At 39.1% G+C, this 21,005-nt stretch overlaps 1 protein-coding gene across 3 annotated transcripts in view; it reads left to right on the top strand.

Annotated features, from left to right (window-relative positions):
* dclk1a (doublecortin-like kinase 1a) overlaps positions 1-15,288 on the top strand; it is a 167,566-nt gene extending 152,278 nt beyond the window's left edge. For 2 of the 3 annotated variants that reach the window (XM_007891262.2, XM_007891264.2), the window contains one exon: positions 14,116-15,288. In XM_007891262.2, the coding sequence (XP_007889453.1) occupies positions 14,116-14,280 (165 nt within the window). In that variant the 3' untranslated portion in view covers positions 14,281-15,288. The remainder of the gene's footprint in view (positions 1-14,115) is intronic. The other variant, XM_007891263.2, reaches the window with a different exon arrangement.
* Positions 15,289-21,005: the final 5,717 nt, after the last annotated feature.

The raw sequence follows: 21,005 nt of genomic DNA, 5'->3' as shown, positions 1-21,005 counted from the left end.
ACGTTTGTCTGTTGATACTAAACATAGTCAACCATCCCTGTTATTTCTTCAGCAAAGCAGAACATTTTGATCAATAATACCAGCTGTTCCTTCACAGTTCCTGCTTCAGCTTGGCCTACCCTAGTGGTTTTGTTGGTTCTTATCGGTATTAATAACAAAACACTTATTTTTAGACTTTCTTCTGATTAACTCTACATGTCACCGCCACTATTCGTGCATTCCATTAGTTGACAAACCGCTCTCCTCATTACTTTTGCTGATCCACTGCAGCGATTAAAAAAAATGGAGCAATCCATTGGATTGTAAAATCAATTCATATTTCAGAATAATCCAATGAGTCCTATCACAAAAAGTGAATAATCTATAATATGCAATCATACAGAGTCACATGAAAACCATTTGTCAAACTGCACTTCTGGTCCTAAAATCTGAAAACCATGAGCACACGTAAAGTTTCTGTTCATAATTTCAGTGAAAATCCATGAACACAGGCATTTTCAGTGGCAACAGTCTCCTAAAATAGTAAAATTTTACAGTCTTTGTCTGGGCTATTATTTTTGAGACGCTGCCAAACATCAATAGGTTGATCTAAAGTTGGTTCTTTCTGCCTCGCTGTTGTGACACCGAATAAGTTACTTGAATGCTCGAGTGATGAGAGTTATCACACTTTGGTGTGAATTCAAAGTCTAGGAAACCATGATCGAGAAGAACAGTGATTTATCACTTTGCTATCGTCTTCACAGCTAAATCAACTGCCCACGTGGAAAAAAGAAGGAAATGTGAAAGAGATAAAATGGTACAATTGTTTCCTATCCAGACTTGCCCTGTTTTCAATTTGTAGAGTTGTACACAAGCTATATGGTGTCTTTTGGCCTCTTAATCCTGGCCACCCATTGAGATTTTGGCCAAGGAATTTTCCTTTTTAGGAACAGGAATTATAAAAATCAAATTAATGGTATTGGTCGATTTAAATCTTATAAACTGAAAAATTTTAAGCAGAAGATTTCATGATTTTGTGAAGCAGAGAATCCCGTTCTGATCTCACAGTGGGACCATAACTTACTAGGCTGCTGTCGATCAAAGATCCCGCCAAACTGTTAGTAATCTAGTGCTACTGTTACCAACATTACCACAACAAGAGTTCCTTTCTTCCCCCCACGCCCCACCACCACCCTCCATTCCACCATCCCCAACTTGCAACATCAGGTTTGCAAAATAACATAAGAAAGTACAATCAGCCCAACAATCCTTCTCTTTCCACACAAAATCCACCTTAAAGTGAACTTAATTCCTGTCCCGTCCCTTGAATGAAAGGAAAAGCTCTGCTCAGAATCTTCTCAATTCCAATAGACCTTCCTCAAACATCTAAAACATGCAATAATCTCTCTCACAGCTTTCCGATTGATGTATGCTCTCCATAATATTCTCCCTTTCTGCCCAACCTGAGTACCACAATATAATGACAAAATTTAGGGTGACACTCCAGTGCAGTACTGAAAGTGCCATTCTTTCGAGGAAATGTTAAACTAAGAGGTTTAGGTGAACGTTAAAAATCTCATCCTCTAGGGAAGAGGAAAACGGATTTCTTCCAGTGTCCTGGCCAATAATTCTTCCTCATCCAAAGTTCACCAAACTTGATTAATTTGTCATTCACTTCATTACTGTTTGTGGCTAATTGCTAGCACAGAATAACTGGTACATTTGCCTGCAAAAAACAACTTGCATTTATATAGTGTATATAAATGGACTAGTTGCTTATCTCTGTTTACACATAGCCACATAACTGCAGTTCATTTTTTATTAAGGATGTTATCGACACAGCATCAATTGCTTTTGCTGGGAGTTTTTGTTTACACATTCTTGGGTGGGGGGTGGGAGGTGGGTGGGGGAATAACTTCTAGTCTTCAACAAAATATTAGTGGTTCCAGCAGCAGACAGCAGCTCTTGGTGTCACCTGCTGTGACAACAGGTTTCAACAGGGATTAACAGGACTGGATATTTTGTGCAGAGGAATTTTTGTCCCTTGCAAAATATAACCAGAACGCATCCAGGGGGAGAAATTCCACTTGGGGCTAGATTTTCTCTGTGTAACATTTTAGAGCATTTAGAATTTGGAAAATTGTTGAATTGAGCCTAAACTTTGAAGTCTGATTTTCTGCCGTTTTTAAAACAGAAGAAGAATGGCTGCAAAGTTAAGGCTGTATTAAAGAATCTGCACACAGGTAGAATTTCTCCCCATCCATTGCATGGGAATAATTGGGGAATGTGTGTGTCAGGTTGGCTCAGTTTTAGAACTCTTGCCTCTGTGTCAGAAGGTTGTGGGTTCAAATCCCACATTAGGACTTGAACTCACATAATCTAAACTGACATTTCAATGCAGTGCTGGGGGTGTTGCATTGTTGGAGATGCCGTCCTTTGGATCAGATGTTAAACTGAGGTCCAGTCTGCATGTTCAGGTAGAGTTAAAGGTCCCATGGGCACTATTCAAAAAGAGAAGGAATTTCTCCCAGCGTCCTAGCCAACAATCAATCCCCCAAATAAAATTGATCACTTGTTTCATGGCTGTTTGGTACATTGCTGTGTGCAATTGGCTGCTGCGTTTGCCTGCAAATACACAGTCAATCCGCTTAATAGTAAAATCCTGTGAAGCGCTTTGAGACGTCTTTCCGACATGATAAGGTGGTATACCAAATACAAGGATTATAATAATTATTATTATTTAGGAATGCTGCAATTTGCAACCCTAATTTTTGCACTGAAATAAAAACAACCGGAAGCCAATGCTTGGAGAACATCTTCGAAGATAGACATACTATACATATTACACATTTTCTGTATATATTTACAGTAAATATTTTAACAATTGTGTGCACCTGGACACCTGTCTTGCTCGGTATACCTTAGCCATCAGACAAGACAATCTTCTTTGCTTCTTTCTGTCTTTAAAGCCCTGACTCTCAAAAGAGCTTTGCCAAAATTTTCCCTAAGCCATTATACTAATATAATAATAATCCTTGCATTTGATGTAGCGCTTTTCACATCTTCTAGACATCTCAAAGTGTTTCACAGAATACACTTTAAAGTGAATTGACTGAATATTTGTGGGTGAAAACGCGGCAGCCAATTGCTCACAGCAGTATCTCACAAACATTCGTGGATTGAGTGACCAAATTATTATTAATTTTTTTNAGCTTCCCTAAGTCATTGAAGTTGGTTCTAATGATCAACTACATTATTGATTCCATCTCCCCTTGCTTCTCAGCTCGGTGTCAAGCTACGCCATAGTTAAGCGCTCCGAGACGCTGCCCCGCATGAAGGTCACTATATAAATGAAAGTTGTTGTTGTTGCTGCTGATGATGATGATGCTGGTTGCTTGGTGGGTGTATCTGCCATTGCAATCCACACATAGTCACGTTCATCCAAACAACATCTGACTGCCTTTGTATCATGTCTCACTGCTGCTAAGATGACTCATGAGCCGCATTGGGCAGATGATTTAAGAGTAAGATGATTTAAAAAGGCACAAATTGAAGATTAAACGCAAAAAGGAAATAAAGGATTGTTAGGATTTTCCAAAAACTCTTAGTATAGAGGGTGACTGCAATGTGGAATTCTCTACCACAAATCGTAGTTCATAGAATCAGAAAACATTTGGAGGCCATTCAGTCCATTGAGTCTGCACTGACTCCCAAAGCAAGGTGTTCATTCAATCCCACTTTCTGATTTTATCCCCATACTCCTTCAAACCTCTATCTTTCATACAACTGTTTAAAGTTAAGGCAGATTTCATAAACTGTTAAAAAGAGAATTAAATAGCTGCTTAAAGAGAAGGATTACTGAAGGGATTAGATTGCCTCATGTAGAGAAAACACCAGTGCAGACTTGATAGGTTGACTGGCCTGTTTATGTGCCATAACACTAAGATTAAGAGACGAGGGCTAAGGGAAATGCATGCTATGTAATGGAATTGCGTATACTGCAGCTGTCCTCATACATGTTCATCTGGAAACTAGACATAGAATGCACAAAAGGCTTGACAAAACGTTTACCTTGCGATGGCTTACCACCAAGCTTGGGCAGATTTTTGGAGTATCTAGTAGGGTCACTAAGTATTAGTTCCCCCCCCGCGCCCCTCATGCTCTCAGCTAATCTGACTGGTATGATCCATTCTCCTCACTAGAGCCAAAGCATGCTGACCATCTTTTACCAAAAGTTACAACACAGAAATAAGCTACAACGGCCATCAAGCCCGCTCTATAAGTGTTGGCCATGATTTGATTTGGATTTAACAATAACAAATTACATTTATATAGCGCTTTTCACATTGGAAGGATGTCCCAAGGTGCTGGATTTAGATAAAAGACTGGGGAATAAATTATGATCCAACAAATGTATTTTGTGTTCGGAAATCATGATCAGGGCAATCGTTTAAATTATGATTTTCTCCCGTTCCCGTGTATTTCCTAGATGCTTGTGCTGGAATAACTTAAACTTTAAAGATAAAATTCAAGAAAATATAGGGAAGAGTGGGGTATATGCATACTAAATTATGATAATATATTATATATGCAAACTAAATTAGTTTTATTTTGCCATCATTCTCTTTTTCCTCCTCCTTCCTTTCTAAAGATTTACCTTTTTTTCTGCCTTTTCTCTTTTCCTTTTCTCTCTCTCTACCCACTGGAAATTATGAACAGAACTTGGTTCCTGCCGGGAGATCAGTGAACTTGCTGTATGCTCTGTGTCCATGTGATCTATAATAACCACAGTAGTCATTTTTCAGTCCTTGACATGAATAATTAGGCACATCTAAACCTGGTAGATTGGTAGTTCTGCTGCATTTCTGCCCATTAGCTGTGCCCTAGTTTAAACTGAAGCAAATTCCATTGATTTTTGAATTCCCAGTTCATGGCGCATATTTTTTTCTGATAAAGCGGTTCTATAATATTACTCCCCTATTCTCTGGCCTCGCTGACTTCTACTACTCAGGAACAAAGATATAGATACGTTCATAACACTAGAAGCAGATTAATCAAAGCCAGAGCTTCCAATGATAACATTTCCAAGTCTCTGATGTCTAAATCACAAAGCAGCCTATTTGACTAAAACTCAGTTTTGAAACGTTTCATAATGTATTCAATGTGGTTAGATGATATTAGCACATTGAATGCGCAATAGAATATCACAAATTTTACAGCATAATGTGGAGTCCTGTAGCTTACTGGTTAGAGCACTTGCCTCGCAAGTTAAGAGGAGCTGGGTTTGATTCCCAGGCAGGGCAAAATATTGGGCAAGTTTCCTTACTCCACTCTCCTCTGTTCAACTAGCAGTAAGTAGGAACATGGTTGTTCGTCAATTGGTGGATCGCCTTTCTGGGGAGAATAAACCCTTCAAAAAAAAAAAAACATTTTAGATAATAATTTGCTCACAAAATAACTGTGTGGGACACTGCTGTGCGCAATTGGCTTGCCCATAAATGATACAATTAATTCAATTTACGGTATATTCTGTGAAGCGCTCTGAGACGTCTCGAAGAGGTAACAAGGAGCTATTATTATAATGTGATCGGTTTAACTTAGTTTCTGTGACTTTTCTAATAATATAAATTGTGGTACCCAACTATTTTTTCTAATTTCTAATAAGTCTTTGCTCCTCAGCCGCTTCATGTTAGGGTGCAGTTCCACAAATGTTTATTGACCTCCAAGACCCCACTAAATGGTCACTGTTCATGTGTGCTTGACAGTGAATGCTAGGAGGTCCCTCAGCTATGGAACTTGACTTCTCTTCACATAGGCTACCAATAGATGGTGCTGAAGAGGGACCAGGAATCACAGCTGTTTTTACCCTCTCAAACCTTGGGGAAGGCAAGGGCCAATTTAATTTGCCCCAACAGCCCCCTGACTGAGATCAACAGACTGTGGTTCAAACCTGTGAGCTTCTGGCCTATAAGCTGCACTAGGAAGAGACTAAAACATTTCTAATTTTTCTACCATTTATAAAACAAAATCCAAATCCCCAATCTTGGACCAGCCTCTAATGAAACCAGTTGTTTCTTCGACAAAGACTCTATGTCTCAACGCATTTTTCTTGTGAGGACTTGCATAGAAGTACATAGAATGATACAGCTTGGAAACTAGCCAGTTAGCTCAACTAGTCCATTCCAGTGTGTATAATCCACACTTACTAGAAATACAGAGCATACCGACTGTATGATGGCAGAAGTACCTTTAGATGTTTGGATTAGAGTTAGAAATACTTTTAGAAAGTTCAATATTTAATCAATCCATTTTACAGTATATTCTGTGAAGTGCTTAGAGACGTCTCAACAATTTGACAAGGCGCTATACCAAATGTCAGGATTATTATTGTTATTATTGTCAAGATTAAGTCTATTTACAAATTTGTCAAATTCTGGATTCTCTGAAACACTGAGAAAATAGTGTCAAGCTGGAATTTCTCCCCAAGAGGGGGTAAATGAGCCCAAGACCATTTTGAATCCTTGATTCTCAGTTAAGTCACATTTTGAGACTTGTCAAAATAAACTATTCACCCTAGTTTAGATATGAGACCGTAACCAGCAAAATAGCAAAATATGGCACTGTTATCAGCTGCAGTGCATAGCATGGAGAATATGCAGTATTATGCCTGAGATTAACTTTATCAAACAGCCCACAGACCTGACAGCTGCAGAATGACACCCGATGAGTCTCGGTGTCGATAAACTTTGATGTAAAAAATATTCAGAAACGTAGAGAAATATAGATGACCCAAAGCAATGGCATGTTGGCATTACTAAGGCAATGTCTGACATTCATTGGTAGGACACAGCTGTACTGTTCCACACAAATGCCACCCAATCACAGCCAGGGAAGTTCAGATTTAACACCCAGAGGGAGAGTCAGGAAATCAGAACTTATTCGCTTTCCAGCAGTGTTGACAGGGTTCCAAGTTATCTGTCCAACTCTCAAATGGAGATAATAAACATTGTATTTGATATAGCTCTGTATCACGTCATTGAGGCGTCTCAAAGTGCTTCCCTGAATTTTACTGTGAAGTGTAGTGACTGTGTATTTGTAGACAAATAAGACAGCCAATTTGCGCACATCAGTGTCCCACAAAAAGAACGACCAATTTTATCTGAGAGATTATTGGCCAGGATATCGAGAAAATCTCTCTTTTTGAAAAGGATCTTTACCGTCCACCTGAACAGGCAGACAGATCTCAGTTTAACATCTCATCTGAAGTCTAGCACCTCTGGCAATGCAACACGCCCCCCAGCACTCCACTGGAATTCTGTGAGGTCAAAGTCCCGACATGGATCTTGAACCCCACAATCTTCTGACTAAGGCGAGAGTGCTACCAACTGTGTCATTCTAACACTTCTTATATGGAAAAAGATGATTTAGAGGGGAAAAATAACCTGTTTTGCCTGTTATGAAATCAAAGTCACATATTGAAGGATGTTATTTGCACTGTAAGGTTGAAAGGGGCAGTGGAGAAAATGGGAAAAGTCAAGAATAAGTGGCTAGAAGATGCTGAGCTTCTTTTTAAAAACAACATGAATTTATGAGAATAATAGAATAAAAGCAATAATAATAATCCTTGCTTTTGATATAAATAATAATCCTTGCATTTGATATAGCGCCTTATCATGTCGTCGATACGTCTCAAATAAGTGCATTAACTGTATATTTTGTAGGCGAAATGCACAAAATATTCTGTCTTACCTTGTCATAGAGACAACACGATAAGGCGTGGAATTCTAGTGATCCTGGGAAAAATGAGCTAAGAATAAAATGAATCTCTTCATTGGCATGATGAGATTGCAGTGAGGAAGAAAAAGATTAAAAGCCAATTGCTCAAAGGAGCAATGACAATAGTATACTGATAAAATGAAGGCAGGGAATAGTGCTGATGATTATGCTTTTGGCTCCTCAAATATTACATTGGCGCTGCCTGTGTAAGTACAGTTTTGCCTTTAGTGATGGGCATTGATTATGGAAGAAAGAACTTAGTGACTTTGTAATGGGGTAAGCAGAAGGGAGGGGGCAAGAGGCTTCTCCAGGAGATTTGACAAGAAGCCTGGATTATCAGAATTGTGTCTGTATGTACGTACCAACGTGTGTGTGTAGAGGTTTCTTTCCACTTGTGCATACATGTAAATTCATGTGTTATCTTTGTATAGCAGAATACCCAGACTTATTGCTGGCGTGCGCCATACCCAACCATAGCTTAGTTTATTTGTGCCATTTTATAGAATGGAATCAAGGCAGTTTGATACTCAGTGATTCTGAGGGTACCAAAACTCAAGCCTAATTTGAATTCTAGTCTTAAAAAAACGTAAGAACCAGCTAATAATGAACAAATTATAAATCGTTATTCCACTTTCAAATGTCTGGTGGTTATTTCAGTTATTAGTTTCTAGGTTAATTTTTGGTTCATCTGAACTTTATGGAATGGCCATGTGTGTAATGTCTGCCTCCTGCCCTTGACAACATAAATTGTGCCCAGTAATTAAATGAAATCAAAGAATAAGTTAAAAAAAAAACAGAAAGTCATTCAGAAGCAGGATTGGAAAGAATGAACTCCTTGTTCGCACTGATCTCTGCTCTTTTCCTTAAAACTATGATTCACGTTCGCAGAAAACGAAGGCCGTGGGCGGTTTAATGTCTAGTATTTCTTCATGGGATTCCCTAACAAGGAATCCAAGTTGTACAACTGCAGACCCTCTTCCATTAACTGGGATTTCATCAACTCAACTAGCGGGAACACAATCCATCTCTAGAACTGGATTCTCTTTTGCAGACAGGAATCCCAGCAGGAATCCATATTAAGGAATCCCTCAAAGAATTTTCCCTTCATCCTTCCCCTCCTACGTATCAAATTCCCAAAGTGCTGATAATTGTATCCAGCCCAGCCCAAGTTGTGTCCCAGCATTTGTCAGTGAGCACTCTTGCTCTCTATGTCTTCACTTACTTCAGCCTCAGACAGGAGCTCTGTCTGGAGATGACCCGTTCAAGTATCTTCATTTGTATCAATTACCAATTGAAAGAAAATACAGGACTGCCATTTAATTTTTTTCCCCATTGTCCCCAACAAGAATATGCAAAGCGAAATGTGCTGCAAAAAATAGGTGATTTTAGGGAGATACCAAAAGGACAGGGAGATGATATTAAGTTTCAGATCAATCATGATCTAATAGAATGGGTTGGAGCAGGCTCGATAGACTTAATGATCTCTTCCTGATCCTATCTTCTTGTGTTATTTAGCTCAGTCATCTCAGTAAGTTTGGTGATAAAGGAAAATGAACCTTGTCTGATCATAATTGGGGAACCCTCCTCTATATAAGTGATGTTCTTCAAGTCATTTAGGATGTATGAAAATCCATTGCTAAAGCTGTTAGGAATCAATCTGCTTAAAGAAGCTTGCTTTCTTGCACCTCTAATTCACTTTATAATCTCTTCCTCTCACCATATTTTTCCTCTGCAAAATGAGTTCCCATAAAGTGTTTGTATTGGGTTAGGACAGCCTAAGGGCAACAACTTGCATTTATATAGCGCCCTTCAAGTGCAGTAGCGTCTCAGAGTGCTTAAAGGACATCTGTATGAGTTCATCTTGTTCCTTGGACAGTCCAGCAAGAGACCAACATGCTCTCCAATTTCTCTCCCCAGATTACACAATTTAAGATTGGTGACATTTGGGGTCAAGAGTAACGTAGTGGGATTTTGTGCTACAGTTGGAATTTATGTTTGAGTCTATCGGCGGGGAGTTTTTAGAGCTCAAAAACTGTTCATTTTCTTTAATAGTGTAAAAATTCCTTACGTCCTCTCTCCGATGACTTTTCCACCATTTGTTCTGAATAAGGGTTAAACTTGAGGTTGATGGTGAACTAGCAGCCTGGATCGGGCAGTGGGAAAACACAATATCTTTGGGACTTGACTGGAATAGGGCTGGACGGATGCACTAAAAGGCTTCTGTCTGTTGGCTGCAAGGACATGAATGTGGCTAGTTGTAATCCAGTAGTGAGTGGGGCTTTACCAGCAAATCCACCCACAATTTGAATAAATTGACCACATGATCACTTGATCTTAATTACTTGTTTTGGAAGTTTTCATCTTCTTAAGGAGCTGTAAAAATGCAAGTCCTTTCAACATGTTTCGTCCTCTATTTCTAGCTGTGGCAAGAGAATAGGAAAGAGGGTACTTGGAGTGTTGTATTTGTGAGAGTTGACCAGTTTGTATACGGCACCAAATCACTGCGGAAAACCCAATATGAATTCAAAGTGAGCTGTGCCATGTAGAATCTGTTATTATGGAGCTCAGCTTTGAAGTCCACCATGCAAAAGCAGTTTCAGAAGGATGCCATAATAATAATAAATAATTATAATTATGCATTTGTTATAGCACCTTTCACATCAGGAGGACATCTCAAAGGGCTTCACATGATTAATAATAATAATCTTGCATTTGATATAGTGCTTTTCACATCTTCTAGACGTGAAAAGTGGAATGATTGTATTTTGTAGGCAAATACTGCAACCAATTTGTACACAATATTGTCCCACAAACAGCTATGAAATGAATTATTTATTCATTTTTGGGGGATTGTTGTTTGGGGGATTGTTGGTCAGGACACCAGCAGAAAGTCCCTTTGTTTTTCGAGTAGTGCCACAGGAATGTCCACCTAAATAGGCAGACAGGACCTTTGTTGAATATCTCACCCGAATGACAGCAGCTCCAACAATGCAGCTCACACCTAGCAGTGCACTGGGATGGCAGCCGAGACAATGAGTTCAATGTCCTAAAGTGTCACTTGAACCCACAGTCGTCTGACTCAAAGGCGAGAATGCTACCGATTGAGCTAGGCTGATACCGACTGGTATAAATGTAGAAGATGCAAATCAACTCAGCCTCCACTCAGAAATGGCCCCTTAACCTTGAATGGCCAAGAACTTCAACAGCCCTTCCCCACCTCGATTAAATATCAAAAACATAAAAATGACAAGGACGTGTTTTTTCAGAAAAGTTCCTGATCTGTGGGTGTTCGCCCACAAAACACACAGTCACTGCACTCAAAGACGTCATAAGGACACTGTATGATAAAGACGCTATATGAAATTCAAGGATTATTATTATTCTGTAAAGCTCTTTGGGGCGTCCTTCCGAAGTGAAAGGCATTATACCAAATGTGAGGATTGTTTTGATCTACTCAACAAATCGGTGGTTTTAACTTTTATTTGATTCCTAAGGTATAGAAATAAGAATATTGTTACTTACCACTGCAGCAATATCTCAGCTGCTCCATGGCATCATACAATAATTTCCTTTGACAACTAAGATTAAATTAAATGACAAAATATTTCTAAAGTAATGCATTTAGCCTGACCCTCCAGGTTTAGTAAATGCAATGCTAATAGGATTCTTCTGAAAATTTCTGTTTAGTTACATTTGTAACTTGGGAGCCAACTGAGCAATCAATCTGATTTGTAGAAGTAAAAAAAATGTAGGAGTGATTGGTTTCAACCTGGTTCAGTTGTAGCACTCTCTCTTCTAAGTCTGGAGGTTATGGATTCATGCCCCATGTTGGAACTTTGAGCTCATAGTCTTGGCTGACACTCCATGCTGACATCTTGAGGGAGAGGTGCAATGTCAGATGAGACTTTGAACCAAATCTGTATCTTGTATGTTAAAATCGCATGGTAATATTCAAAAGGAGAAGGGAATTTCTCCCAGTATCCTGGCCTCCAGATAAAATTGGTCATTCGCTTCAAAGCTGTTTGTGGGATTTTCTGTGTGCAAATTGGCTGCAAATACACAGTCAATGCACTTAATAGAAAAATCCTGTGAACTGCTTTGAGATGTTTCGACGTGATAAAGCACAATATCAAATGTAAGGATTATTATTATTGTGTTGAAATTGTAATGTAAAAAGTTAACCAGCTGGGGGCAGCATAAAGATTTGAATGCCGAGCAAATAAGTATAAGAAATGCACTGTTTTCTTTGTCTTTTGGAAAATGTTTTGCTGCTTGTAAAGAGAGCATTTTTTGTTATTAATAATACCTTTGGTGTTTTTTTCCAATTTTGCTTTTGAAAGGAATTTCCTGGACAGTCAAATCAGGACAATTGGATCATTCTGGTTTAGTCTATCTCTCCCCTCCCAACTGTCTTTAAATCCCACCTTAAAACCTACATCTTCGACCAACAACAACAAATTACATTTGTACAGCACCTTTCATGTCGGGAGGATGTCCCAACGCCTATAATAATCTTCCCGTTGCCCCTCTATCTTGCTGATAGAGCAATGTCTGACCCCCCCGTCTTTGTGCAACTCTCTGAAACATCCTATATGAAGGGTGCTATGCAAGTGCAAGGTGTTGTAAATTTATTAACGGTGAAAGGGAATTCATATGAACGCACTCACTGTACTGATTAACAAATACTTTGTGCTTTATCATGTAATGTCTCGATCGGCATTTGGCTGATCATTTACTGATACACTTGCCACACAAAATAGTTACTGCATTTAGACATTATTTAACTCTGAATCCTTTGACAGTTCAAAAGCCTGCATGACCTTGCCCCACTCTACCTCTGCCAACCTCCCACAACCGTACGGTCCCAGCCACTCCCTCTGCTCAGCAAACGCGGGTGGGCTTCACAATCCACATTCACTTCACCCCAAAATCAGAGGGAGACTTTCCACCATTCTGCCCCCAGTCTGGAACTCTATCTCGGAGTCCGTTTGCCTTGCCGCCTATTTCTCTTAGAAACCCGCTTCAACACCTGCCTCCGATCGTGCTTTTGGACACCTGTCCCCATCACCCTGACCTCCTCCCCCAACCCACCCCACCCCACCCTGAGATCAGGTTCTTCATCAGTTGTGTAAAATGCTTTGAGATATCCTCTGAAGTGAAAGTCGTATAAAAATGTAAAATGTCGTTGTGCCCATGCGATAGAGCACTATTGCAAGTTTCTTCTTCAAATGCTCAGAGAAAGAGGCCTGATTTCAGACGTGCGCGCTTAGCATCAGCTCTTTTGGAGAAGTTTAATTATGTTTGTATGTGTGTTTCTGCCACGTGTCACAGCTGCTATTGTAAATCTGAATGATTTATGAACTACTTAATAAGTTAAGGGTTTAACGGTGTCTCCACCCTCATTATAACATAGACCCTGGGAGGCAAGCATTTTGCATATTATATAAAGGCAAATACTGCATTGAATGTCCCATGACATGAAAAAGCCCTCAGCTAAGATCCTTTAGGCTTATAACAGAGACTGCATTACAGGATATTAAGAGACGTATGTTGAGGGTCAGTTAAATTTATTCTTTCTTGAGTGAACCACTTCAGGGGGAGCAAATTATTATGAGTTCTCATTTTGATGAGTACCTGCAACATGTAGACATAATCAAAAGTCAGTAACAATTATTTTTATGTGTTCTAATCTAAATGAGGGTTTCATGCTCCTCAAGGTAATGTTAATGGTGGAGATTGGTTGGTTTTGCTGCATTTTACATCCACAGTTAAAGCTTAACATTTTTAGATCAGGCACCTTCATTATGTGGACCAGATGCAAAGTTTCCTCTATGTTGTCTCACTAATGTTCCTTATCTTGACTCAGAAAATAGGACACTATCATCCACCATGCCAGCTACCCTACAGGAAGGAAATTATTTACTCTATGTCACACAAAAGGAAAAGTTTAACAAGAGTCCACAAAGGGTTACAATAAAATGATAATCCTTCCATTTAATTTGGCGCTTATCACACATAGAAACATCTTAGAAGCAATTCACAGGATGTTACTGTAAAGTGTAGTGACTGTGTATTTTGTAGACGAACTTGCAATGCAACGCCCAAAAACAGCCGTGAGGCGATTGAGCAAGGATTGTTGGCCAAGGTTAAACCATGCCCATTGTCAGCCGATGTTTTGTTTTTAAAATTACGGCACCATAAGAATTTATGAAATGTTTATTGACAAAATGTATATCTGAAATGTCAATTGATTGTCCATGCTGAGATTACAATGGTTGTGTACTGTATGTAGTACATTGTGTGACTCCTACAGTTGTCCAAAACCTGATTTTTTCATTTTGTATTTTATGGCCCTGGCAGACCACCGCTCTTGATAAGGAGAGGCAGGTTTTCCGAAGAAGATGCAACCAGGATGTAAGGAGAAGTTACGTGGTACAAACCAATGTGCCAGAACACAACTCGGAGTCTGAAGATTACTCACCAAGCTCGTCTGAGACTGTTCGCTCACCAAATTCTCCCTTTTAATAAGCCCTGTTCTTGTTAACCAGCTGTAATTGCTTAGTGCAATTTTATAAACCATTTCTTAAGAAATAATGAATGTTTAGTTAGTAAAGCTAGGACAATGTTGCACTGATATATGAACAGTATTGATTCTAGCATGGTTTAATGGAAAAGCACAAGGCATGTGACAGTGTAGGTGAATCCAGATGCTTTGCAATTCAACCATTGTTCTGTATACTTAACCGTATAGGTGCTGTACTTTCCTTCCACCACGCAGCACGTAGGACATGTTCTGTCTCTGACCATCTGAGAAACAACATTGGTTTGTTTGTTATGGTGCTTCTGTTGCTCTTAGAGTATTCAACAGGAGAAATATTTGTCAGTTCACGAATCCTGAATTCTATAAAATGTCAGTGTTCATTGCATTTTCCTTAAGCAAAATTAATCTTTCATTCTAATGTTTTATAATTAAGCTGTGACAGTTAAGAAAAAACACAAGGAACAATTATATAGTAAATCCATGGTAAGAAAAACTTGAGTATTCCAAAATCCAGTGTGATAAAACTCTGCTTGAACAGTACTTATTTCGGAGCATAGAAAGGTGAGATAGGTGACTAGGATTGTATCTGTGTGTACCACCAAGAACCACTGAACAGCAGTATTGTACGATGTGACAAAACTCTAAAGTAAAGCTCCACAGTTTGATATGTAGTTCATTAGAGAAGTAATACAATTTATGTTAGAGTACTTGTATCAACTGTGTAAAACATCTTTGAAGATGAGAAAATTTCACATGGCTAAACTTTTACAATTTTGAAATCATCTTTTACTTCTTAGTAGTGGGTAGGTATCTGATTACCAACACATGCAGTCAACACAAGATCTTTGCTACAGACTGTTTTATAGAAAAGAGTGGAAGTTAACTCATGTGAAATGTCATGCTTTACAGTAGTCATCATCTGACTAAATGTGGTGCATACTACAATAAACAAACAAGCCAAATCTGTGAATAAATGATTTATTGATAACTAGGCTACTGCGCAATGGTTGATGTGTTGTGTCTTTTTCATCAGTCTTTCATCAGTGGGCAGGTGTAATCAAATTGTTGCATGTGATCTTTGCACTTTTGATTCACAAGAAAAACATGTTACATGTGATGTAGAAGACGCAATGAAACTTAAGGAGACTGTCATCACAATTGCCCTGTCATCACTCTCATTACATAAGTATTTGCACTCTTCCCCACTCTCCCTAATTCCACCATCCATAAGCTCCAACTCTTTCAAACCTCTGTCGCCCTCAAATCTCTTTCAAACCTCTCACACCAAACTCCATCTGCCCGTGACCCCATTCCCCATCAAGCTCCACTGGCTCCCCGGTTCTCATTCGATCAGCTTCAAGGTCATCATCCTTCACACTGTTGCATCACCCTGTCTCTCTGGCCTGATCCTATCCCACTCTGCCTCTCACTCTCCCTCATTTCTATCCCTATACCCGCCCTCGATTAACTCAGGTCTGGTGCACCTACTCTACATGAGTATCGCCTTGGGACGTCCTCCTGACGTGAAAGACGCTATACAAATGTAATATGTTGTTGTTGTTGCCAAGCCTTCAGCTAACCTCTGGAACCTCCTCCCTTTATTTTTCCATATTCCCTCTCTATCTGCTTTTCAATCTTGAATGCTTGAATCTAAAATTCTATATAAAAGCTGCTATATCTATATATTAAGAATGCTTTCACCCTTGATGTACACAATGTACGGCACTGACTGAAACATGCCTTCTGGTAAGGGTGAATTTCAAAGCTCATTGCAGGCTTGTCTGTGTGTTCTCATGTGACCATTTTATGTTAAAATGAGAAACTCCATAAATCCTTTTCATTTCTATTATCTGTGAGTCATTAGGCTGTGAGTGCAAACCACTTCACTGAGCCTTCAGTGGCAATCTCACTCAGTGCGAGAGGAAGGCCTTTATGAGAATGCCATTGACCGATGCATTTTGCTAGAATCATTGCTTATGCCCTATTTATACTTACTTCATGGTTATAAGCAATTTAATGCTGCCTCCCCCTGAATCACCACTCAAAATGCAGTGTAAATTAGGTTTAAAATGCATTAGTTCCATTTCAGGGCGCAGCTCCTGAATCAAATTGATCCTTTGGCAACAACACAACATAGCAGGTTTGTACTGCAACAACAACTTGCATTTATATAGCTCCCTTCATTCAGATTCACATCTCAAGGCACTTTATAGTAGCAGGGATGGAGGGAAGTGACCACAGATACCCAGGGCAAGAACAACGTTGGAACAGGAAATGCAAACCCATTTTCTAGCTCTGGATCACACTGCTATTAACAATATAATATAGTAATCCTTGATTTTGATATAGGGCATTATCACATCATTGAGACGTTTCAATGTGCATTACAGATTATAATGATAATAATCCTTGCATTTGATATAGCGCCTTATCACATCATTGAGATGTCTCAATGCACTTCACAGAATATACTGTAAAGTGAATTGACTGTATGTTTTTTTTGGGCGAAACATAGTAGCCAATTGCGCACAGCAGTATCCCACAAACAGTCATGGATTGAGTGACGGATTTATTATTATTTTAGGAGGAATTATTACCCCCAGAAAGCAATCTGCCAATCGACTAACAACCGGGTTCCAACTTACTGCTTGGTAAACAGAGGTGTGTGGAATAAGGAAACTTGCCTAAGGTTTCAGCCTGCAGGGAATCAAACCCAGGTCCTCTTGCTTGCGAGGCGAATACTCCCAACTACTACACTACAGAACTACAATACTGCTGCAAACAATGCTAAACGTTATGTAAATACAATAAAATAAAATACAAATTTAATAATAATATTACTTGCTTTTGATATAGCACCTTATCATGTCGTCGAGATGTCTCCAGAAACAAAAATGAGCCTTTCGAAATCCTTTAAAGCCTTTTGTTTTAAAAATCAATTTGCAACAACAAAAGATGTTATGTTTATATTTGACAAAATATTGAATTGTTACATCAAATACCAGGCAATAGAAAAGGTTGGAATAAATAATTTGCTTGATTGCGATCCATTGGCTACGGGGTGAAATTTTAAATTGACTATCTTTCGTAGTATATTGGAACACTATAGAATGTTTTTATCTTCACATGCAATGCCAAAACTATGGAATTATTATGCAAATTTCAAGCTATTGGTAAGTATGCTACCCCATGCGAAGGGGGTTATATAAATACAATAAAATACAATACAAATTTAATAATAATAATCCTTGCATTTGATATATTACCCTATTACGTCGTCAAGACGTCTCAATGCACTTCACAGGATATACAGTAAAATGGATTGACTGTGTATTTTGTGGGCGAACACGATAGGCAGTTGCGGACAGCGGTGCCCCACAAAAAACCACAGAGTGAGTGACCAATTTTATTTTGGGGATTTATTGGCCAGGATATCGTGGGAAGTTCCCTTTTCTTTTCGAATCGTGCCATGGTATCTTTAATGTCCACCTGAACAGGCAAGTTGCTGTTGTTGTATTCCTGTGGCAATAAACCCCTCTCTGGAATCTGGAGAATGGTTTCTCCTGACATCTGATTTCAACCACAACTTGTACCTTTCAGCTATTTAATATCTCAGTGCCTTTTAGCAATGTATCAGAACCGTTTTAAAAAAAGCGCAAATTACTTTGTTGATCTTTAGCCACTTTTTGGCCTAAATATTTTATTTGTATAACTATTCTTAGGGTAATATCTGGTGAAGAAGAATGAAATTCACACCTTCTGTGGACTTGATTTACGATTTTGTTCAGATAAGACTTTGCAACCATCCCCTTTCGGGGCGGAAATCCTGTGAGTAACATACTGCTGGTTATCAAAAGGAGTCCTTATTCTGATTCCTTATTAAGGAATTCTTCTTATTAAGGAATCACTCCAGAAACACCACAGAGTAGACTCCACTAAGTACAAAAGGAAATAAGAAACGTGAAAATACAATTCAGCCCATTAAATTGAAGGATGTACAATTTATCCTATCATGAGATCTACACATATTTATCTAATCTCCTGAGGGAGGTAAAGCACCACAGGTAAAACTTACACGAATATAAATCTCTGTGAAATCTCTCCCTGATCACCCCAAAGGTAATAAAGCAAAACTCCAGGATATCAGTCGAGCATTACAACCTTCATGATTCAAACCTGACGTCTTGCATTCCACAGATGACATTTCTATAATCCCAGCAGGACTGGAAATATGCTATTCCACTGAGTATTCAATCTTTGAGTCTTCCCAAACTTTATTCCTCATTCCTAAATAAATATTTATCTAGCTGTTTTCTTTTTTTCAAAGTCTGATTATTAACATACTATTAAGGGGGTCTAATAGGCGACGATTTCCAATGGGGTTCCTTATCCAGGAAACCGTATGGGAGGCTCTTTACATTAACAGGAAGAACGTCACAAGAACTCTGCTCCATTGTGAGCAAATTCAAAGAGGTGTTCCCTTGGGTCAATCTGATGTACTTCCAATTTTCTTCTTAAGGAATCAACCTGACTCGGTTTCGTAGAAGTCTCACCTTTAAGGCAGAAGGTCCCATATCTGGAAGTCACAGTCTAGACTGACCCTCCATTGCTGGGGGAGCATTGTATTAAATCAAGGTACCATCTGCCTGCTCAGGTAAAAGTTAAAGATCCCATACCAATATCCAAAAAGGAAGGAAGTTTCTCCTGGTGTCCTGACCTGCCATTGTCCCAGATGAAATTGGCTATTCATGGGACGTTGCAATGTGCAAATTAACTGTTGGTTTGCCTACAAATATATAGTCACTACACTTCACAGTAATTCCTGTGAAGTGCTTTGAGATGTCTCACTGATGTAAAAAGGCTCTAAATCAAATGCAAGGATTATATATTACAGTAACCCCCTCCCCCGGCTTACGCTATGTATCTGGAAGTTGAACCCAGCCGGACCGGGCCTGAAACCAAAAAGCATTTTTTGAAACATTTCCACAGGCCAAATTAAACTTATTTGAAGGGAAAAAATGGAGTTACTAATTCTAACAAGGGACGAGGATTGATTTAATATTTATTATTTCAGCTCACTCAAAATGATCGAGCTCGGAAATTCCTCCCATTCACCCTTTGACAAAACAGCAGAACTCGCTGGGTAACAAATTTTCACACGATCACAAGAGATATTTAGAGGAAGTAGGCCCTTTGGCCCATTTCATCTCATCCTTCCAGAATGCCAAACACTCAATTTTCCATTGCAGCATTAAGCTGTTTCTTTAATCCTGGCCTCTACCACTCTTCCTAGTAACGCGTTCCAGCTATTAACTACCCTTCATGTAAAGAAAGGTTTCCTGCTGTCTCTCCTAACCTTATCCTTCAAAACTTTGAACCCAAGCCATCTTGTCCTGCTGTGTCGGTGTATCTGATAATATTATTCTGTTTACTGTCTCTATCCCATTTAAAATCTTATAAACCTGGTCCTCTCCAAGGTATCTCTTTTCAAGGCTGAAGATAATAATTGTAGTAATAATAACTGAAGCAGTAATTTGCGGAGTTATTGGGAAAAGGTGGGTAAACCAAACTGAAAGAACAGCTCATTATAAGAGCCAGAACCAAAAAATTGGACCAAATGGCTTTCTTCTGTGCTATAAATTTCTCAGATTCTAAAAGCCTTCGCTGATCTAATTGTTCGCTGATCCAGTTGTTCATTATAGCTCATCCCTTTAACACTGGGGATTTTTGTCGTTGCTCTCCTCTGCACTGTGTCTAAGGCCTGGACAGGCTCTCAATGTTGCAATGACTAGAATTGTACACAGGTGCAGTGTTATCCGAACAATAATCAAGAAACTGTAAAGGCTGAGCATGATCTCTGGGGACCTAAAAATAACTGATTTGACAAATCCGTGCAGCTTGTTTGCTACAGACCTCAAAGTATGTTGCCATAGCAACCGACAAGCCAACAAACACCTCCAGGTCTCTTTCAGTTTTCCCTTTGGCAACTTCTACCCTGTTCATGTTCTTCCCAATTTTACTTTCTAAATGCAGTACCTCCCAATTCTATATATCAAACTGCATTAGCCACTACTTAATGTTTAATTCATTCAACCTCAAATTTGCAAAATAAAGACAGAAAGACTAAAAGAAGTAGATTATTTAGTTTAAGTACAATACAGTTTACATTTAATTAGAGCCTTTCACTTCAGGAGGATGTCTCAAAGTGTTGGTTGACCACCCAAGCTTGAGGAGGAGGAGCTGAAGATAGTGATGATAAAATACCCTCATATAATGAAATTTAGACATTTAATGAAACAAAACACAGGAACAGGAAGAATCATTTTTGAATCTGTTACACCAATTTATCATAGAATCGTACAGCAAAAAAGAGGCCATTTGGCCCATCGAGTCTGTGCCGGCTCTTTGAAAAGAGCAATGTAATGTCAATCCCACTCCCCAATCCTTTCCCCATAACCCTGCAAACCCGTCCCCCTCAAATATCCGTCCACCGCGTTTTTAAAAGTTGTTATTGAATCGGCTTCGACCACCCTTTCAGGCAATGCGTTCCAGATTCGAACAACTCGTTGCATAAAAAAATTTCTTCTCTCCTCCCCTCTGCTTCTTTTAGAGACTATTTTAAATCTGTGACCTCGAGTCACCGACACACCCACCAGTGGAAACAGTTTTTGGAGATGGAGTAGTAAAGGAAGCGAGTTCCAGAGGTTAG

Source organism: Callorhinchus milii, unplaced genomic scaffold, assembly GCF_018977255.1.
Source record: "Callorhinchus milii isolate IMCB2004 unplaced genomic scaffold, IMCB_Cmil_1.0 Scaffold4, whole genome shotgun sequence".
Classification (NCBI taxonomy): Eukaryota; Metazoa; Chordata; class Chondrichthyes; order Chimaeriformes; family Callorhinchidae; genus Callorhinchus; species Callorhinchus milii.
This window is presented reverse-complemented; position numbering and strand designations above follow the sequence as displayed.